We start from the raw sequence: 16,261 nt of genomic DNA, 5'->3' as shown, positions 1-16,261 counted from the left end.
TCGCGGAATGGGGTTATCCGGCCCTCGATCTCTTTGCGACGAGAGACAACAAGAAATGCTCCCAATACGCGAGCAGGTGGCCACAACAAGACTCGCTAGGGGACGCGTTCTCCTTCCCGTGGACGGACAAGTTTCTGTATGCCTTCCCCCCCATTCCCTCTCATCTGTCGGACCCTGCAATGGATCCACAGATATCCTAGTCGGGTGATCCTGGTGGCCCCATATTGGGCCAGACAAGTGTGGTTCTCCGATCTACTTCACCTCTCAGTGGCAGAACCAATGAGGTTCCAGAAGATCCCCAACCTTCTGTCTCAGGAGAAAGGGACCGTTTGGCATCACAACCCGGACAACCTCAGTCTGACGGCCTGGCTCCTGATTTCGCAGAATTTGGCGCGTTAGCGATTCCAGCGGATTGTCGTCGTATTTTGCAAGCTGCAAGGGCACCTTCCACGAACACTTCATACACATACAAATGTAAAAGGTTCTGCATATGGTGCGCAGGTCAACCAGGTCTGGTCCCGCGGGCGATCACACCGGAACAACTCCTACCATACTTGTTGCTCCTGCAAAATAACGGTTCATCTGTTTCATCCATAAAGGTGCATCTAGCTGCCATCTCAAGATTTACTCGGAAGAGACATTCCACTCCACTGTTCAGTGACCGCCTGGTTAAACCCTTCCTTAAAGAGTTGTTCGAACCTTCCCTCCCAAGAAGAAGTTTCCTCCGATCTGGAGTCTGAACCTGGTCCTGGCAGCCCTGATGAAACCCCCTTTTGAACCAATGTCATTGACATCATTAAAATGTTTGTCTTGGAAATTGGCTTTCCTGGTGGCCATTACTTCCGCTCGTCGCCTGTCGGAAATACAAGCTCTAGTGACCGACCCTCTGTATTTGAGGTTTTTCAGTAATAAAGTTGTGCTGGCCACTAACCCTCATTTCATACTAAAGTACCTTGCATGTTCCATAAACACGCTTCTATAGTGTTGCCTACATTCTTTCCAACACCGTCTTCAGTGGCAGAGAATACTCTCCATACATTGGACGTGAAAAGAGCTTTAAAATTTTATCTCCATCGCACTCAAAGCTTCAGAGACACGAGACAACTCTTCGTAGCTTATGGTCCTGCGGCTAGGGGTAAAGCGATTTCAAAACAAGGACTATCCAGATGGGTGTCTTCGGCCATTTCTTATTGTCATTCCAAGGCCGGAAAGCCGCTAGAAAAGCGTCCAAGGGCCCATTCGACGAGATCTACATCGTCGTCGCTGGCTTTGTGGTCCGGAATTCCGCTGGGGGATATCTGCCAGGCGGCTTCCTGGTCAGTACCACACACGTTTACCCGACATTACTGTCTCGCACAGCAACATGCTGAGGATACACAGATGGGGCGGGCAGTACTACGTCACCTGTTCCAATAAGAGGTAAGCCCCAAGTGGGGTTGCATCCTTTGGCAACTATGCTTTAAAGTGTCGTGTCTTTTACGGTTAACATGCTATAATGTAATGTGTTGCCATAGTAAGTGGGCACTGTGATTGTTGTGATGTTGGTTTGCAAACACGCCTCCAATGTTGGGGGATACTGCTATACAATCTATTCTAAGCATGTGAATCCATGAAAGATCCAATGCTGGAGAAGGGAATAGTTTCTTACCTGTAACTCCATTTCTCCAGCATTGGTATCTTTCATGGATTCACATGCGCCCGCCGGCCTCCCCTGAGCATGCAAACCAGAGATCCCCCCATAATACTTTGGGGGCTGAAATCTGAGGGAGCCGTGGGGGCGGAGCTATATATACCCCTACGTCCTAGTGGCGCCGGCGTGCGCGGCCCAAAACGACGTAGATAGGACACAAAAGTGTCGGAATTTTTCCTATGGAAAATGTCTATATAACTTACCGAGGATTCCCAGCCTGACGACGGGGAATATTCTAAGCATGTGAATCCATGAAAGATACCAATGCTGGAGAAATGGAGTTACAGGTAAGAAACTATTCCCTTCTCTGGTTTAGTTTGTAAATAAATAGCTGTCTATAATCATGTGCTCACTCACCTGTAAGAAAGAGGAGGATGACAAGCCACACCAATGTAGGTTCCTTAGTGGTTTGCAAAAAATAAAATACCATTTTCGGATCATGAGAATGACCAAAGATTTGTATATTTGCTTTGTGAAAGCATGTAACCCTCCTGAGCTAAAAATGTACAATGGGTTTGGTAGTAATTGTGTCACAAAACTCACTTTAAAAGTAAAAAGGTCTGCAAACCACATATACACATTTGGACAGCCTCTGATCTCTGCTGTGGGGTTTGTGCTGTCCTGTCTATAAAACACTTCTCCTTATTTAATTAACCACTCGGAGCTTGTAAATCCACGTTGGTGCATGCAATTCTCAACTAGACAGTCTCCTGCAGTGCATTATGCGTTCACACTCTGTATGCGTGCATGGGAGAAATTGCATGTGGGGGACTGAGGGAGCCTCGGCAACACCCTGGCTCGGGAGCAGCTTTTGGAGAGTGCCGGGGGAACAGCCAGATGGATGATTGGCTGGGGTTTCTGTGCTTTCTGGTCCTGTTAGTACCTTTATCTGACATGACCATGTTTGACAGTCCCCTGGCATGTTGTTTCTAAGGCCATGACAAGGCATATTTACATGCTAGTGTTAAAATTGACTTTCAGAACCAGCCCTGTGGAAAGGTTCTGAGAGGTCACCCTATTTAGAGAACAGGGTTTAGGACACTTTGAACTCAATCAATGTAGCATAGCCTAGAAGTAAGGCTTATACCTCAGGATATATGGGTGTGGTACAGTGACGTACATACAGCATACTCGAATCAAATAACTATAAAAATACTCTTGGGCCTTAAAACACGCTACACATATAAAATCAAAGTTAATTACTATAAGTAAAGCAAATCTATAAACCTATATACATAAACGGTTGATCTCATTAGATATCATCCACACTTTGCTGAACTAATTATACTTTTCTTTAAAGTAGAATTAGTTCAGCAATGAAACATGAAACTGTAGACAGTAGGGTGAATGAGAAATAGTTCAGAAGCAATGTAGAAGGAATGCGAAAACATTGGAAACAAGTTACCGTACCTTATAAACCTAGGCTCTATCACTCGACAGGACCTTCCCTCCTAAGGTAATTATAACTAGTTGCCACTAAGAGCCACAACTTCCATTTAAGAATCTGTTGGAGGGAGCTGGGCATCTGTGGAAGTGAGCAGCAAGTATTGACAAGCCAACAAGTAGCTAAAATGTTCAAATGTGAAGAAAACAAAGGTAGGGTCCTCTCCAAATCTCACTGCTCGAGGGGGATGTCCAGGACGGGAGCCTGGGCCAGAACTCCACAAATCACAAACAGGCATGGGAGAGGTAGGGTGAGTACTTTCCCTCCCATACAACTCTATGGCAGGAGGGGGAATGGAAAGAGCTGTGTAAACACCCTCCCCTTACTCTGATACTAAACTAGTATCTAGATACTTAACTAGAAACTACTCTTATGGTTCATAGATTTGCCTGTACAGGATATTTCAATCGTTCTGATGCAGGTAGTCTGCAGGCCGCTGGTAGTTTTCTGGTCTGCGGTTGGTTTCAGCTCAAACAATGGTTCTGCGCTCCGACAAGATGGTTCCTGACCTTGCAGATGGACTAACTTGGCACCTTGAGATGAAGACCACTGCAGGTTCCACGATGGCAGGAGACCCGCAGGATTGGCTGGGCCTACTTAAGGCAGTTATTGTTCCCGAGGCAGGAGGTCCAAGGGTCAAAGGCTCAGTGTTTAATTTCGCTTTTGGTATTGGATCTGGTTAGGTGGCAACAAGACAATTCTTGTGACTTTGCAACTGGATGACAGAGGCACTTTCAGACAAAGACCACTGCAGGCCCCACGGCGACAGGAGATGCTTTTCTGGCTGAAGTGGGCAGCAGTTATGAACACACCGATCATAGGGCGGCAGATGCAACTCATTGCAAAATGGGAAGATTCTGCTCCAGAAAGGTCTGTGTTGGAGAGCCGCAGCAACAGAGCTACAGATCTCGGGCCACAAGCAGGTGGCCTGTGAAGTTCCAAGCTGAAACTAAGAACAGGATCCGATGCACTCAAGCTGCAATCGATGAAACTGGTTAGGCCACTTGGTGGTTCTGGATGCTTCCGAGCACTTCAGAGTGCAGGACCTTTGTGCAGAAGTCTGGACTGGTTAGTCCCACCAGCCCAAGGATTGAAGCACTAAAACGTTGTCAGGAGAACAATCCAGAGTCACTGGGCTTCACCCGGACTTATCTGTATGCAATGCCAGATGGCTTCAACGGTCTCTGGTCTTCAGCATGCTGCATCACTTTGAAGGCGTCTTGGCTCCAAATGAAAATCTGGACAATGGCTGCATGACTCCTCCTTTTATACCAAATTAAAGCTCAGGTCCCCCAGACCACCAATAGTATGGATCTTCGCCATTCAGACTGGCAAGGGCTGTCCATTCATGGAGAGTTGTGCCCCACATTTGCCCAGCAATAGACATACCCTGGCCGAAGTGTGGATGTTGGACTGCACAGTTGCAGCCCCCACATCCAGACAGATGTTCTCACTGTTACTCTGCCCCGGAAACATGAGGTTTTCCCTGGCAAAGGGCTTACCTTATATGTAATTTCCTGAACTGAGAAGGGAGGAAGGAGGCCAAAACGCAAGATGGCAAAAGGACAGGGCGAGAAACGCATGGCAAAGCCATTTCAGTTCATGGTACTTGAAATGGCACTATGCGTTAAAATGCAAAAGTGCATTTGAGAAAAATGATGTAGAAAATGGTCCACCACCACCAGATCTTCAGAAATGTTACTGAAAGGAAAAGGGATGCAGAGTACTGCTCGGCACTACTCTGTAAGGTGATGTGTTCTGCATAAAAAGAAGGAATATCACAAAGGGGTCACCTCTCCCTAAGCTCTAGCCTTAGCCTTATGGATTTACCAGTGCATTTCCAAAAGAGATGGACTGAACAAGGGAAGAAAAGCAAAAATGCTTTACTTGCCTCCAAAAGTCAAGACACGATTTAAATCATAGTAAAATGCTGACATTGTTCCATTGATGTCAATGGAGGGAGAGATGCAAAAAGAAAATCTTTTGTAACCGGTAGCCTTGCGGGGTTTGGTTAGTGGGTGCATTTTGGGTCTAATGGATAGGTGACACGTTCAGATTGCACTCAAGAGGAAATTAGTCTTTTGATCCTAGCAAAGCTGTTTGTGAGGTATTCAGAGGGAGGAGTGAAGAAGTCTGTTTTTAGGGAAGATTACTCTTTTCACTGTACACCCCCTGAAGAGTTGGGCACGGTCAGTTTTTTTTCTGAAAGGCCTGACAAGAGAGCAAAACAATAGTCCAATCTTGTGATCGCCATGCGCTGAACAGTGTGCAGCGGTTAAACTTGAGGATGTTTATTTTTTTTTTATACTTTTCACTAGGTGAAGTTGAAATGGTTGGCAAAATCTAGAAATCCTCTGATGGCAATACGTTCTGTGTGGTAGCAACAGCTGTCCAATCATTTGAGAATAATAATTCCAGGTGTTGCCCATGGGAAATGGTGACAATACCTGGCAATGTTTGTGAATATCTGCCTAAATGATAATGAATACCAAAACTATTGACTTTGTCAGTGCTGAATTTGTTGTGAAACCTTATTATTCACTTAATGTCCATGCCAGTATGTCAGTCCAAGTGTGCATTTTATTTCCATCAAGTTAACACAAGTATGACTTGACCAGTCTTTTCTGTTAGTTTCCTTTTACCGGAAGACCATGCTTGCAGTGAGAGCCTGGTGAAGTCTCCGTTCGTTGCCTGTATGGCATGCTGCCACTCGCTTACAAAGATCGATGGAGTACTTTCCGGAGACCCTCTTGATTTGAAAATGTTTGAAGCCATTGGTTGGGTGAGTTCAGTTGGATTTTCCATGTGTCTGGAGTGCTGGTAAATGTTTGTCACAAGTACTTGGCGGCACTTTTTTGCATTGAAACCGCTTCAGAGAATTACTTGTATGCTTTGACTCCATTTAGAAGTGCAATGTGGCAATGTTGTTTTGCAATAAGCTAATAAAGCAAAACATTGAAAAATTAAACGTGAAGTTTAGAAAGAAACGCTTATGTACAGAGGGCTGTTGAGAAATGATTAGGAAGTTCTCTTTACCTTTTCTTGATGAATTCAGCCTGCTTATTGTGATGTATCACTAAATTAATGCTAATCATGCTCTGGATGTAAGATAGGAATGTGACCATGGCTTACAGACAATTGTACAGCTCCCTTCTTCAATGAAAGTAAATATAAAAACCTTATGAAATCTCGGGGCCACAAGAGAAGGACCACTGATATTCTTTTTACGGGTGGCTTATACCTCGATTTGAATAGTGCTCACAAAGTACAAAACAGTTACCTCTCTTCTCTTTTCCAAGGAGATCGTCGCCTCTCCCTAAGGTGGAGCCTCCCTGTTTGGGACTAGGAAGGTGAGCCTGCTATACTTAACACACCCTTTGGGACAGGGTAAGCGAGATCCCTCTGAAAGGGACTCCCCCTTATGGGACACAGATTCCCCATTGAGGGACTTGTCACCTTCGCTTCCCCCAGGCATGAACACCTTAATGGGGCATGTAGGAACTAAGCTGCAGGATAACCCTATGACCCTTTTAATTGCTGGCTGTGCCTCTGACCCAAACTTTACTCGGTCCTTATGGGAAACGGCCGGAACATGGAAAGGACAGCCTCTTGGAGGCTCGTCATCCAAGGAGTCAATAAGAACTGCGAATCCACAAAGCTTGTGGCGTTCAAAAATGCCCTGGCGTACACAGGTGGTGTGACCTGTAGGAATTAGAGAATTGCAGACGAGGCACCCCAGGCTCCGGTGTGGGCTCGGCGAGTGCAGCAAGGCCTCATGAATGGATAACGAACTGTTCGGCACTGCAGTGCAAGCAGGAGTATATATCCGCAGAGGGCAGAGGACATGCCCTCGAGGAGTAGCCGCCAGCCTGTCCTCAGACAGAGATGATGAACGAAGGGAGGCTGCCAACCAAAGCAGTTGCTTAAGTAGCTCCATGGAAAGAGGAATGCTGGATCGACTGCATAAGCCTCCTGAGGAGCACCTCACATCACGAGCCAGTTTATGGTGGCTCCGGCAGCACAGAAGGTGGGCGGCACTGCAAGATGGAGAAACCTGAGGGTGGGGAGGAGGAGAGGGGTTAGATCCGGAGTGGTGAGAGATCAGAGAACCCCCAACGTGGGGAGAAGAACCGAGAAAAGCCCTGGAGCTGGAAGAGTTCTGAGAAACCCCAGATAGGAGAAAGAGAGGGAAACCAGCCTCGGAGTGGGGAGAAAGACTGAGATAAGGCCTTGTGTGGGGAGAGAACTGTGATAACCCAGTGTGGGGGTGAAAGAGACTGAAAGAAACCAGATTGATGGGGGGGGGGCAAAACAGGGTAAAGTACCCCCCGAAGGGAGAAAAACTGTGAAGTACCTGTCGCAAGAGAGACCCTTGTGGAGCCCTGGGACAGCACTCCGGCAGTAAGCAAACTATGTTTGGGACTGAGCATAGGCAGGAGCCTATGGTAAAGAGACACAGGGGTGGGGGCAGAAACCATCCCTTTACTTGGCCAATAGCCATAACTATTTCTTGGTAGTTTTATGTTTCTTTTTGAGTAGTAGGTAGACAAAGTAGGTTAGGAGAGGCTTTGTAGGCATGTTTAACCATGTTCACACCCCAAGGATCACCCCTTTTGACCTTCAGTTGTATAGAGTAGGGTTTAGTTGCAATGATTTAGGGAAAATTAGGCCTTTTGAATCTGAAGTGATAATAAAACATGAAAATCATGCGACTCCAGAATTGGATCTTTCATAGAGTCACATGCTGTATGAATATTCCCCATCGTCAGGCTGAGAATCCTCGGTAACATAGAGCAGTTTAAATTTAAACTGAAACTTCAGTCACTAGTGGTCTAGTATAGTCATTCTTGGGTCATATTGCCCACAGCCAATGGAAAGGGCTCCCTTAACTCTGACCCTGGATGCCATCTTCAGATTTCTTTACCGCACGCTCAGCGTTGGGAGTCCTCTCAAATATCTGTATATATTAGACGTTTTCTTCAATTTTGACAAAAGTTTTCTCATTTAACCACTCCTTGTGGAATCCTGAACTCTGGCGGCATCTGGGGTTTGCCCCTGTTCCGGCGGCCGGCGCCCCGTTGGAGTAGATTCTTGTCTCCAAACAATCAGGCCTACATCAAGCATGGTGGGAACCAAGAGGAAGTGCCTTTTCAAGGCCTGTGCTCGCTGCAGCCTAAAGAATGTATACGTCGAAGACCTCCACGGTAACTGCCTCTGCCGCTTACACACAACATCCAGTGATGTTCCATCTGCCAGACATTATCTAATAAATTGCTCAGACAGCCAGTGCAGGTTAGTGGCATGGCTCCATGATTACGGGTGGGCCCCTCTGACTCGGCCTCGGTGTGCAATCATGCCTCGCTTAGGTAGAGCAGACCTATCCAGCGCACTCCCCTCCAGCAAGAGGTTGAAGTCCCATGAAGATGCTTCCCGGATTAGAAAGTCCCAGAATACACACTCAAAGAAGACGCTGCACCGTCCTTTTTGTGCCTTCGACAAATGAACACTCATCTGATGCACAAGCCACTCTGGCAACTCAAGTTAAATAGTCATCAAAATCGTCCACACCATTCCAAGGTGTGAGGCCTTCACAGACTACTCCATCGACAGGTCACCATGACCCCATCAATGACAAGCTGCAAATCTCGGACCACAACCCTGTCGACAACAACATTAAAGTCTTTATCCACAACAAAGGTTGACCGTTGACGTCGACACTGTCAACACCTTCAATGGCTCACCCATCTGCCCTGGCTGTCTTACCGAGGCCCCTGTGTCCTTTTTCCCCCTAACTTTAGGAGTCACCCCGGCTCGTCAGATGTCCTTCCGGAGGCAATTCATCAATCTAACATTGACTCAGATCTAGAGGTCACCTTGGTAGTCTCCGATGATATCATGGAAATGGAGCATTCCAGCCCCACGTTGGACATGCCCCTCCAAGGGCAGTTCCTATGCCGTTGGCAGTTCCATCTACCATTCCTGCAGCTTTATATTCTAGAGTGGAGCCTCCTAGAGACATCTCCATGACATTATTTCAACCTTGCAGTCCTTGATGTTTTCTGAGCTGCAACACAGACTGCCTCACCCCACACCTCAACCATCCATACCGCAACCAGGCCCAAGTGGTGCTCCTGCTGCCCCTCCTCAGCCGCTCAGTGACTGCCCACCGCCTGTCCCTGTATACAATCTTACGGAATTGGGTGTTCACGGTGCAGGCAACGATGCCTCCTTACACACTACAGGCATGGATGACGGCAAACTGGATGATGCTCCTCTTCACGATTCCCCACTGGACGAAAACGGATCCTTCCATGCTCTTATGTCAAGGGCCACAAAGATTTTTGGCCTAATCCCAGAAGAGCAGAAGTAAGAAAACCTGCTCTACCAATGACTGGAACAAACCAGAAAGTCGATTATGGCAATTCCTTTGCTTGATGACATATGGGAAGACGGTCTGTTAACCACGACCTACCCATCCTCTGCACCTCTCAAGTAGGAGAGGTTTGATAAAAAAAATATAGGGTGCCAAACTCTGCACCAAAATGCCTCAGAACACAACCCAGCCCAGACTCTGTGATGTCTGCAGCGGCCTGCAAGCGTTCCTCCAACACCTCCTTCACTTGTTCCGTCTCCCCAGCCCCCCGACAAGGAGGGCAAGCATTTGCATGCCTTCGGAAAAAGGGTAATCTCAGCAGCCGCCCCAACCAACCATCAAGGCGGCTAATGCAATGGCCATTCTGGCCAGGTATGACCGAGAACTGTGGTTCAAGACCCTATTCTTGAATTTCTGCCTGAAAATAAAAAGGAGGAGACATTCTCCCTTCTTCGCGAGGGCAAGAAGGCAAGGAGGCTTCAAATTACGCAATCTCCCTCTCCATTGACATCGCGGACACAGGTTTCCAACAGCTTGAAAATGGTGCTGTCCTGCGCAGGCAGGGCTGGCTCAAGGCCACCAACTTAGAGCAGAAGTCCGAGCAAATGTTGGTCACAAGCCTTTTTTTTTTAAACTCAACTTTATTAACATTTTGCAGTATCATACATTGCAGTAGAGCCAATTTCTGAAGGTCATCCACAAAAATAAAACCTATGAGTGGCCTTCCCAAGCCTGAGTCCTGCATATCTTCAAATAAACCCTTCCCCTGTCCTCCACTCCCCGAAAACCATCACATGCCTTTTATTGGGATCGACTTTTTCAGAAAAACGGTAGATGAGACCTTGCAGACCATCAAAGCCGACACATACAGCGCGCTTTCGGCATGCTGCAACAATGCTTCCAAGTCCTTTTGCTCTGGAAAATCATTTTTATCCCTGGAGAAACGAGGACTATCAACCTTCATACCACTCACCCTTATACAAGTCCCCATCTTTTCCGGCGACAGACACTTACTAGAACAAGTCACAATCCTACTGGGGAACCAGTGTCGCTGTGGTTCCTCCCATACCAAGCAAACCTGAACCGGTGCGGGACCGGCCCCCATTTTGACAACCCAGCATGGGGAGGCACTACCAATTCGTCAACAAGTGCAAATCCATCACCACAGATGGATGGGTGTTATCTGTTATCCAGCAGGTTCACACACTAGAGTTTGTTGAGCGGCCACCCACCATTCCTTACTTGCAAAAGGCAGAGAAGCATGACCACTACTAATGCAGGAATTTCAGTCGCTTCTGTCGAAGGGAGCCATCGAAAGAGTCCCATCCCATCACCGGGGACAAGGAGTATACTCCAGGTACTTTGTAGACCTTTTGATCTTCAACAAATTCCTCAAGGCTCAAACTTTCAGAAGTTTTACCCCAACTGCAAGAAGGGGGTTTTCTAATGTTACTGGACCTAGAGGATGCATATTTTGAATGGATTGTGTCCTCCCACGTATTCCTCATCTTAGCTATAGCCTTACCTTCAGCTTTGCTGCTTCGGAAACTTTTTCCCTCTCCACCAGAGGGCGCTCCACTTGAGGCTGCGGCCTCCGTTGAGCGCCAACGTCATCCGTGGCATAAATGCCTCAAGCGTGCCCGTTGGCCTCAGATCCGTTAGCTTCGCTTCAGATCGATAAAACGGCGCTTCAATTCGTACGAATGTCGTCTTCATCTAATCCTTCCACACCGAAGACTGGATTCAAGAAATGCCAGAAATGTGGGAGAAAGATGTCGGTAACTGATCCCCCATCGGAATTGCCTCTGGTGCCTCGGTTCCGACCACCGTATAGATGAGTGCGGTTCCTGTCAGTCGATGACCCATAAGGCCTTAAAAGAACGAAGAGGTAAACTGGCGGTGGGGGAGGAAACCTCAAAGTTTTCTTCGAGAGGGAGAAAAGACTCGGCTGAGTCTTCGACAAAACGTCATAAAAAATCTAGGTCGAGGAGCAGATCCAGGAAGTCCACTTCTTCTTCCTCTAAAAAGGTGAAGAAAAGACACCGGTCTCCCTCTTCCTCGACATCGTCTGAGGAAGTTAGAACATGTCCGTCGAGACATGGCTCCCCAAGAAAATGTTAAAAAGAAAATTGAGAATGCTGCGCAGACCCCCTCAAAAAGGTCTAACGAAGACCAAGTCCCTGCTCACAAAAAAAGTGATGGGGGAAGATCTAAGACGAGAAAATCAGACAAAAATTGTCTAGGGTGTCGTCCAGGGAATCTTCCCAGACACCTCATAGAAAAAGCCTACCGGTGCATAAATCAGAGGCAGAACTCAAGAAAATGGCATCAGACTCTCATACGTCATCAAAATCCTCGTCTAAAACATCCTCGAAGCCTCTATCGAAGGCGGTATAGCAAAAGGTGTCGATGACCAAACCTAAAAAGATTGAGTGCAGTCGACAGTATCGAAGCCTCCTTCGACTGTGTCGATGGTCTCGACAACTCCTTCGACGGGATCGACAATTCCTTCGAGGGTGTCAAAACTACCTCGACAATATCAAAGGTAATGCCTACAACATCGAGGCCATCAACGCTTTTGTTGACGTCTTTGTCCATTCCAATGGCTAAATCGACACCAGTGTTAAAATCTATGCCACCTGAAAAGGTGTTTCATCCAGAAAGCAGACATGACTTTTTTAGAACCATGTCCTCCATAAATGAAGGAGATTCATCAGCAGAAGATGTTTCACATGCTGGTGTTAAATTTGGTGCAAAACAAGTCCCTGAGGAGTTAATTGACCCTCAATCTAAGATGCAAGACTTGTGTGAGTGCTTGCAGTCAGCAAGTGGTCTGGATACATCTCCAGAATATGAATTTGAAAAGCCTGACCCAGCTGAACATGTGGATGCAGGTTATGGAAAATTGATGAGCAGGGTAACTGAATTTATGGAATGGAGTAGAATTTCACCTGTCTCAGGATGATAACATGACTGACATCCTTTCAGGAGGACCTCAGCAAGACCCCATACATCCTTTTCATGTAGCTTTACAATGAAGGTTAACACTGCATGGGAAAACCCAGAAACTATTCCCTCAGTAAATAAGAAGTATGGGTCAAAATATAGACCCTGTCCTCAGATCCCAAATACTTAAGTAAACGTCCATCTCCTGAAAGTCTGGTAGTTCAAGCAGCTACTGCTACTAGAAATGCTGCATACCCTACAATTCCACCTGATAGAGATGATAAAAAGGTTGATGCATGGTCCAGAAAGATCTTTAAGTCAGGGTGCATGGCTTTAAAATCCACAAATGTAACTTGCACCCTTGCAAGATTTACATATACCCTGTGGGACTGCATATCAGTGGCAGCTGAACACATCCCGGAAGGTGAGGAATGTGAGGGGTTCATATCCATAGTAAGGGATGGAAAAGAGGCTTCAGAGGAATGCCTTCAATCAGGTTTGGGCACAGCTGACACTATCAGTAGGTTCATGGCATCCAGCACAGTGCTACACAGATTTGTGTGGCTAAGAAAGTCAGGTTTTGCACCGGATGTGAAATCCAGGCTTCTTAATATGCCATTTGACGGCTCAAGGTTGTTTGGCAACAAGGCGGATGAAAGTTTGGAGAAGCTGCAGACCTCCAGAGCGGCGGCAAAATCACTCAGTTCTGCTATACGACAACCTCAATAATGCCCCTACACAGGCTCATCTTCCTGGAGGGGGTTGTCCCTTTCGATTTTATTCCTCATTTGGGAAAGGAAGGGGACAGGAGAGGTCAGAGAGCGCAAAGGAAATTTCCTCGGGGTGAGGAAAAGGTGGTAGAGCTGCCACAGCAGCGGCATCTGTCCCTTCAGCCGCTGCTGCAGCTGCCGCAAAACCACTCTGAGGTGTTGACCCACAAGGCCCCAGTGGGAGGCAGGATCTCACAGCATCTGGAAGAATGGCGGGGCATTACTTCAGATGCTTGGGCACTGGAAACAGTATCCCAAGGTTACTGCCTTCCTTTTCAAAAGAAACCTCAGAATCACCCACCGAAATACAACTCTGTCAAAAATCAAGATCCGCTCCTGTTGCAGGAAGTCTTAACCCTGCTACAGAAAGGTGCAATAGAACATGTACCTGTAGCGGAGAGGAACAAGGGTTGGTATTCCCCATATTTCCTCATACCAAAGAAGGACGGAGGACTGAGACCCATTTGGACTTTAGAAGATTGAACAAGTTCCTCAGGAAGGACAAGTTCAAGATGGTCACACTTTCTCAGATCCTTCAGGCTCTCCAACTCCAAGACTGGTTGGTATCATTGGACCTTCAGGATGCTTACTTTCATGTGCCAATCCATCTCAAGCACAGAAAGTACCTGAGGTTCGTGATTGGCAATTCTCACTATCAGTTTCGAGTTCTGTCATTCGGGTTGACCTCCGCCCCAAGAGTTTTCACCAAGTTGATGGCGGTGGTGGCAGCGAGTCTCAGGAGAGGGGGAATTCACTTCTACCCCACCTGGATGATTGGATGATCAGGGCACATTCTCCAGAACAAGCCCAGGAACATCTGTCCAAAACTTGTCACTTCCTTCACACAATAGGGTTTTCTCTGAATTTAAAAAAGTCAAACATGATACCATCTCAGAAACTCCAGTTTATTGGAGCAGTCCTGGATACTTGTTCGGGCAAAGCCTTGCCTCCAGAAGAGAGAGCTCACCACATTCTGCAGATGGTAATAAAATTACAGAATGCCCAATATCAACCGGCCTTCGATTTTCTCAGGTTGCTTGGCCTTATGGCATCCTGCATTTGGTGCCAGAAGCCAGATTGAGGATGAGAACCCTTCAATGGGCCCTCAGGACTCAATGGTCCCAATTTTCAGGAGAAATGTCAGATCTGTTGCAAGTTCCAGTCAGAGTAGCACATGATCTACAATGGTGGGCTTGCAGGGAACATATCCTCAAGGGAGAATCCTTTTGGCAACCATGGCCGGAGATAACAGTAGTGACGGACGCCTAACTCACAAGGTGGGGAGCTCACCAACACCAACCAACTGATGACAATCAGACTAGCGCTGAAGGCCTTCCTGCCCTCTGTACGGGGAAAGAATGTCCTGATAATGACGGACAACACGGTGGCCCTGTACTGCCTCAACAAGAGAGGAGTAGGGGAACTACCACTGTGCAGAGAAGCAATGCAGCTCTGGGTCTGGGCAATATAAGAAAGGATCTCTCTGTCGGCAGTTCATCTAGCCAGAGAGCAAAACACAGCGGCGGAAGTCCTTCAAGAGATCTTCGCCCTTTGGGGAACCCCGCAAGTGGATCTGTTCGCGACCAATGTCAACAGGAAATGCGAACTGTACTGCTCAAGGGAATTTCCCTCGAGAGGAGCTCTAGGGGACGCGTTCGTAGTGGAATGGAGTTTCCACTTCTATATGCATTTCCTCCAGTCCCGGTGATTCCTCAGGTAATCAGGAGGTTGAGAAAGTTCAGGAAAACCATGATCCTAATTGCCCCGTGTCCATCTGCCCTCCAATACGTCTTCCAAGAAGAGAGGATCTTCTCTCACAAGAGGAAGGTCACGTTCTCCATCCAGAGGACAACCCATTCAACCTTCACGCATGGCTTCTGAGAGGTCGGGATATAAGGATTGGGACCTTCCGGATGACGTCATGGATATCTTGCTTTCGGCCAGAATGCCAGCAAAAAAAATCTCTGTATCGGTGTTGCTGGAAAAAGTTAAGTAACTGGTGCAGAGATAAGAATGTGGACCCGTTTTAGTGTAATATTCCCACAATATTATATTTTCTATTACACTTGGCTAATCTGGGGCTCCAGTTTGGCACAATAAAAGGTTACTGGAAGTGTACGAAAGTGTACTGTTGGATTGGAAGCTGTGCTGGCGTACCTTGCACACGACTTTGCTGTTGTGGAATTGCTGCTTGTGACTTCCTCGTTCAGCGCGGAGCCGTACGAGTGCATAAGAGGAAGGACTGCGTGCTTCAAATCACGCTAATATTGCCATTGCTGTAACTGAAAAAACACCTCCCTGCACCGTCATCAGTCCCGCCCCCCTCCTAGACTCTGATTGGTGGAGCCAGCTACAACGACTCCAGTTGCGCGCACCGGAAGTGTACAAAAGTGTACTGTTGTATTGGAAGCTGTTCTGGCGTAACTTGTGCCCGACTTCGCTGTTGTGGAATTGCTGCTTGTGACTTCCTCGTTCTGCGCGGAGCCGTGCAAGTGCACAAGAGGAAGGACTGCGTGCTTCAAAACACGCTATTATTGCATTTGCTTTAACTGAAAAAGTAATACCCTGTAATCATTATTTAAGTATCTGCTACTACTGCTAGTATTTGCTACAGACTTGTTCTTATTTGCTGCTTCTTGAGAAGTCACTCTCTATTCACCAAAGTAAAACACCTTCGAGGGGATTGGGTCCTCCGACGTATTCCATATCTATGACAGGTAATCACCACAGCTGTGCTGCTTCGGAAACTTTTTTCTGTGTCTGCGTCGATGACGTCGATGCGCCGTCGCCGAGGATCTCCTCTGACGTCATCCGATGTGATAAGTAGGACGCACGACACCCGTAGCTTCAGTTCCGTTTTTTCCGCAAACGTGTTGCTTCGTGAATCTCGGTTGCACCTCGACTCTTTGGAGTTCTGTTCTTCTCGGTTCTTCGAACCTGTTCGTTTTTGTGAGAAAAATCCTTTGTGTGAAGATGTCTTCTACTTCGTCTTCGACCCCGCGTCCGGGCTTCAAGAAGTGCGGGGAGTGTGGGTCCAA

General features: G+C 47.2%; 1 protein-coding gene across 2 annotated transcripts in view; it reads left to right on the top strand.

Annotated features, from left to right (window-relative positions):
* ATP13A3 (ATPase 13A3) overlaps window positions 1-16,261 on the top strand; it is a 1,430,808-nt gene that overhangs the window by 690,200 nt on the left and 724,347 nt on the right. For both annotated transcript variants that reach the window (XM_069618570.1, XM_069618569.1), the window contains exon 15: window positions 5,766-5,916. In XM_069618570.1, coding sequence (XP_069474671.1) covers window positions 5,766-5,916 — 151 coding nt within the window. The remainder of the gene's footprint in view (window positions 1-5,765; window positions 5,917-16,261) is intronic.

Source organism: Ambystoma mexicanum, chromosome 10, assembly GCF_040938575.1.
Source record: "Ambystoma mexicanum isolate Mex_15411 chromosome 10, UKY_AmexF1_1, whole genome shotgun sequence".
Lineage (NCBI taxonomy): Eukaryota > Metazoa > Chordata > Amphibia > Caudata > Ambystomatidae > Ambystoma > Ambystoma mexicanum.
This window is presented reverse-complemented; position numbering and strand designations above follow the sequence as displayed.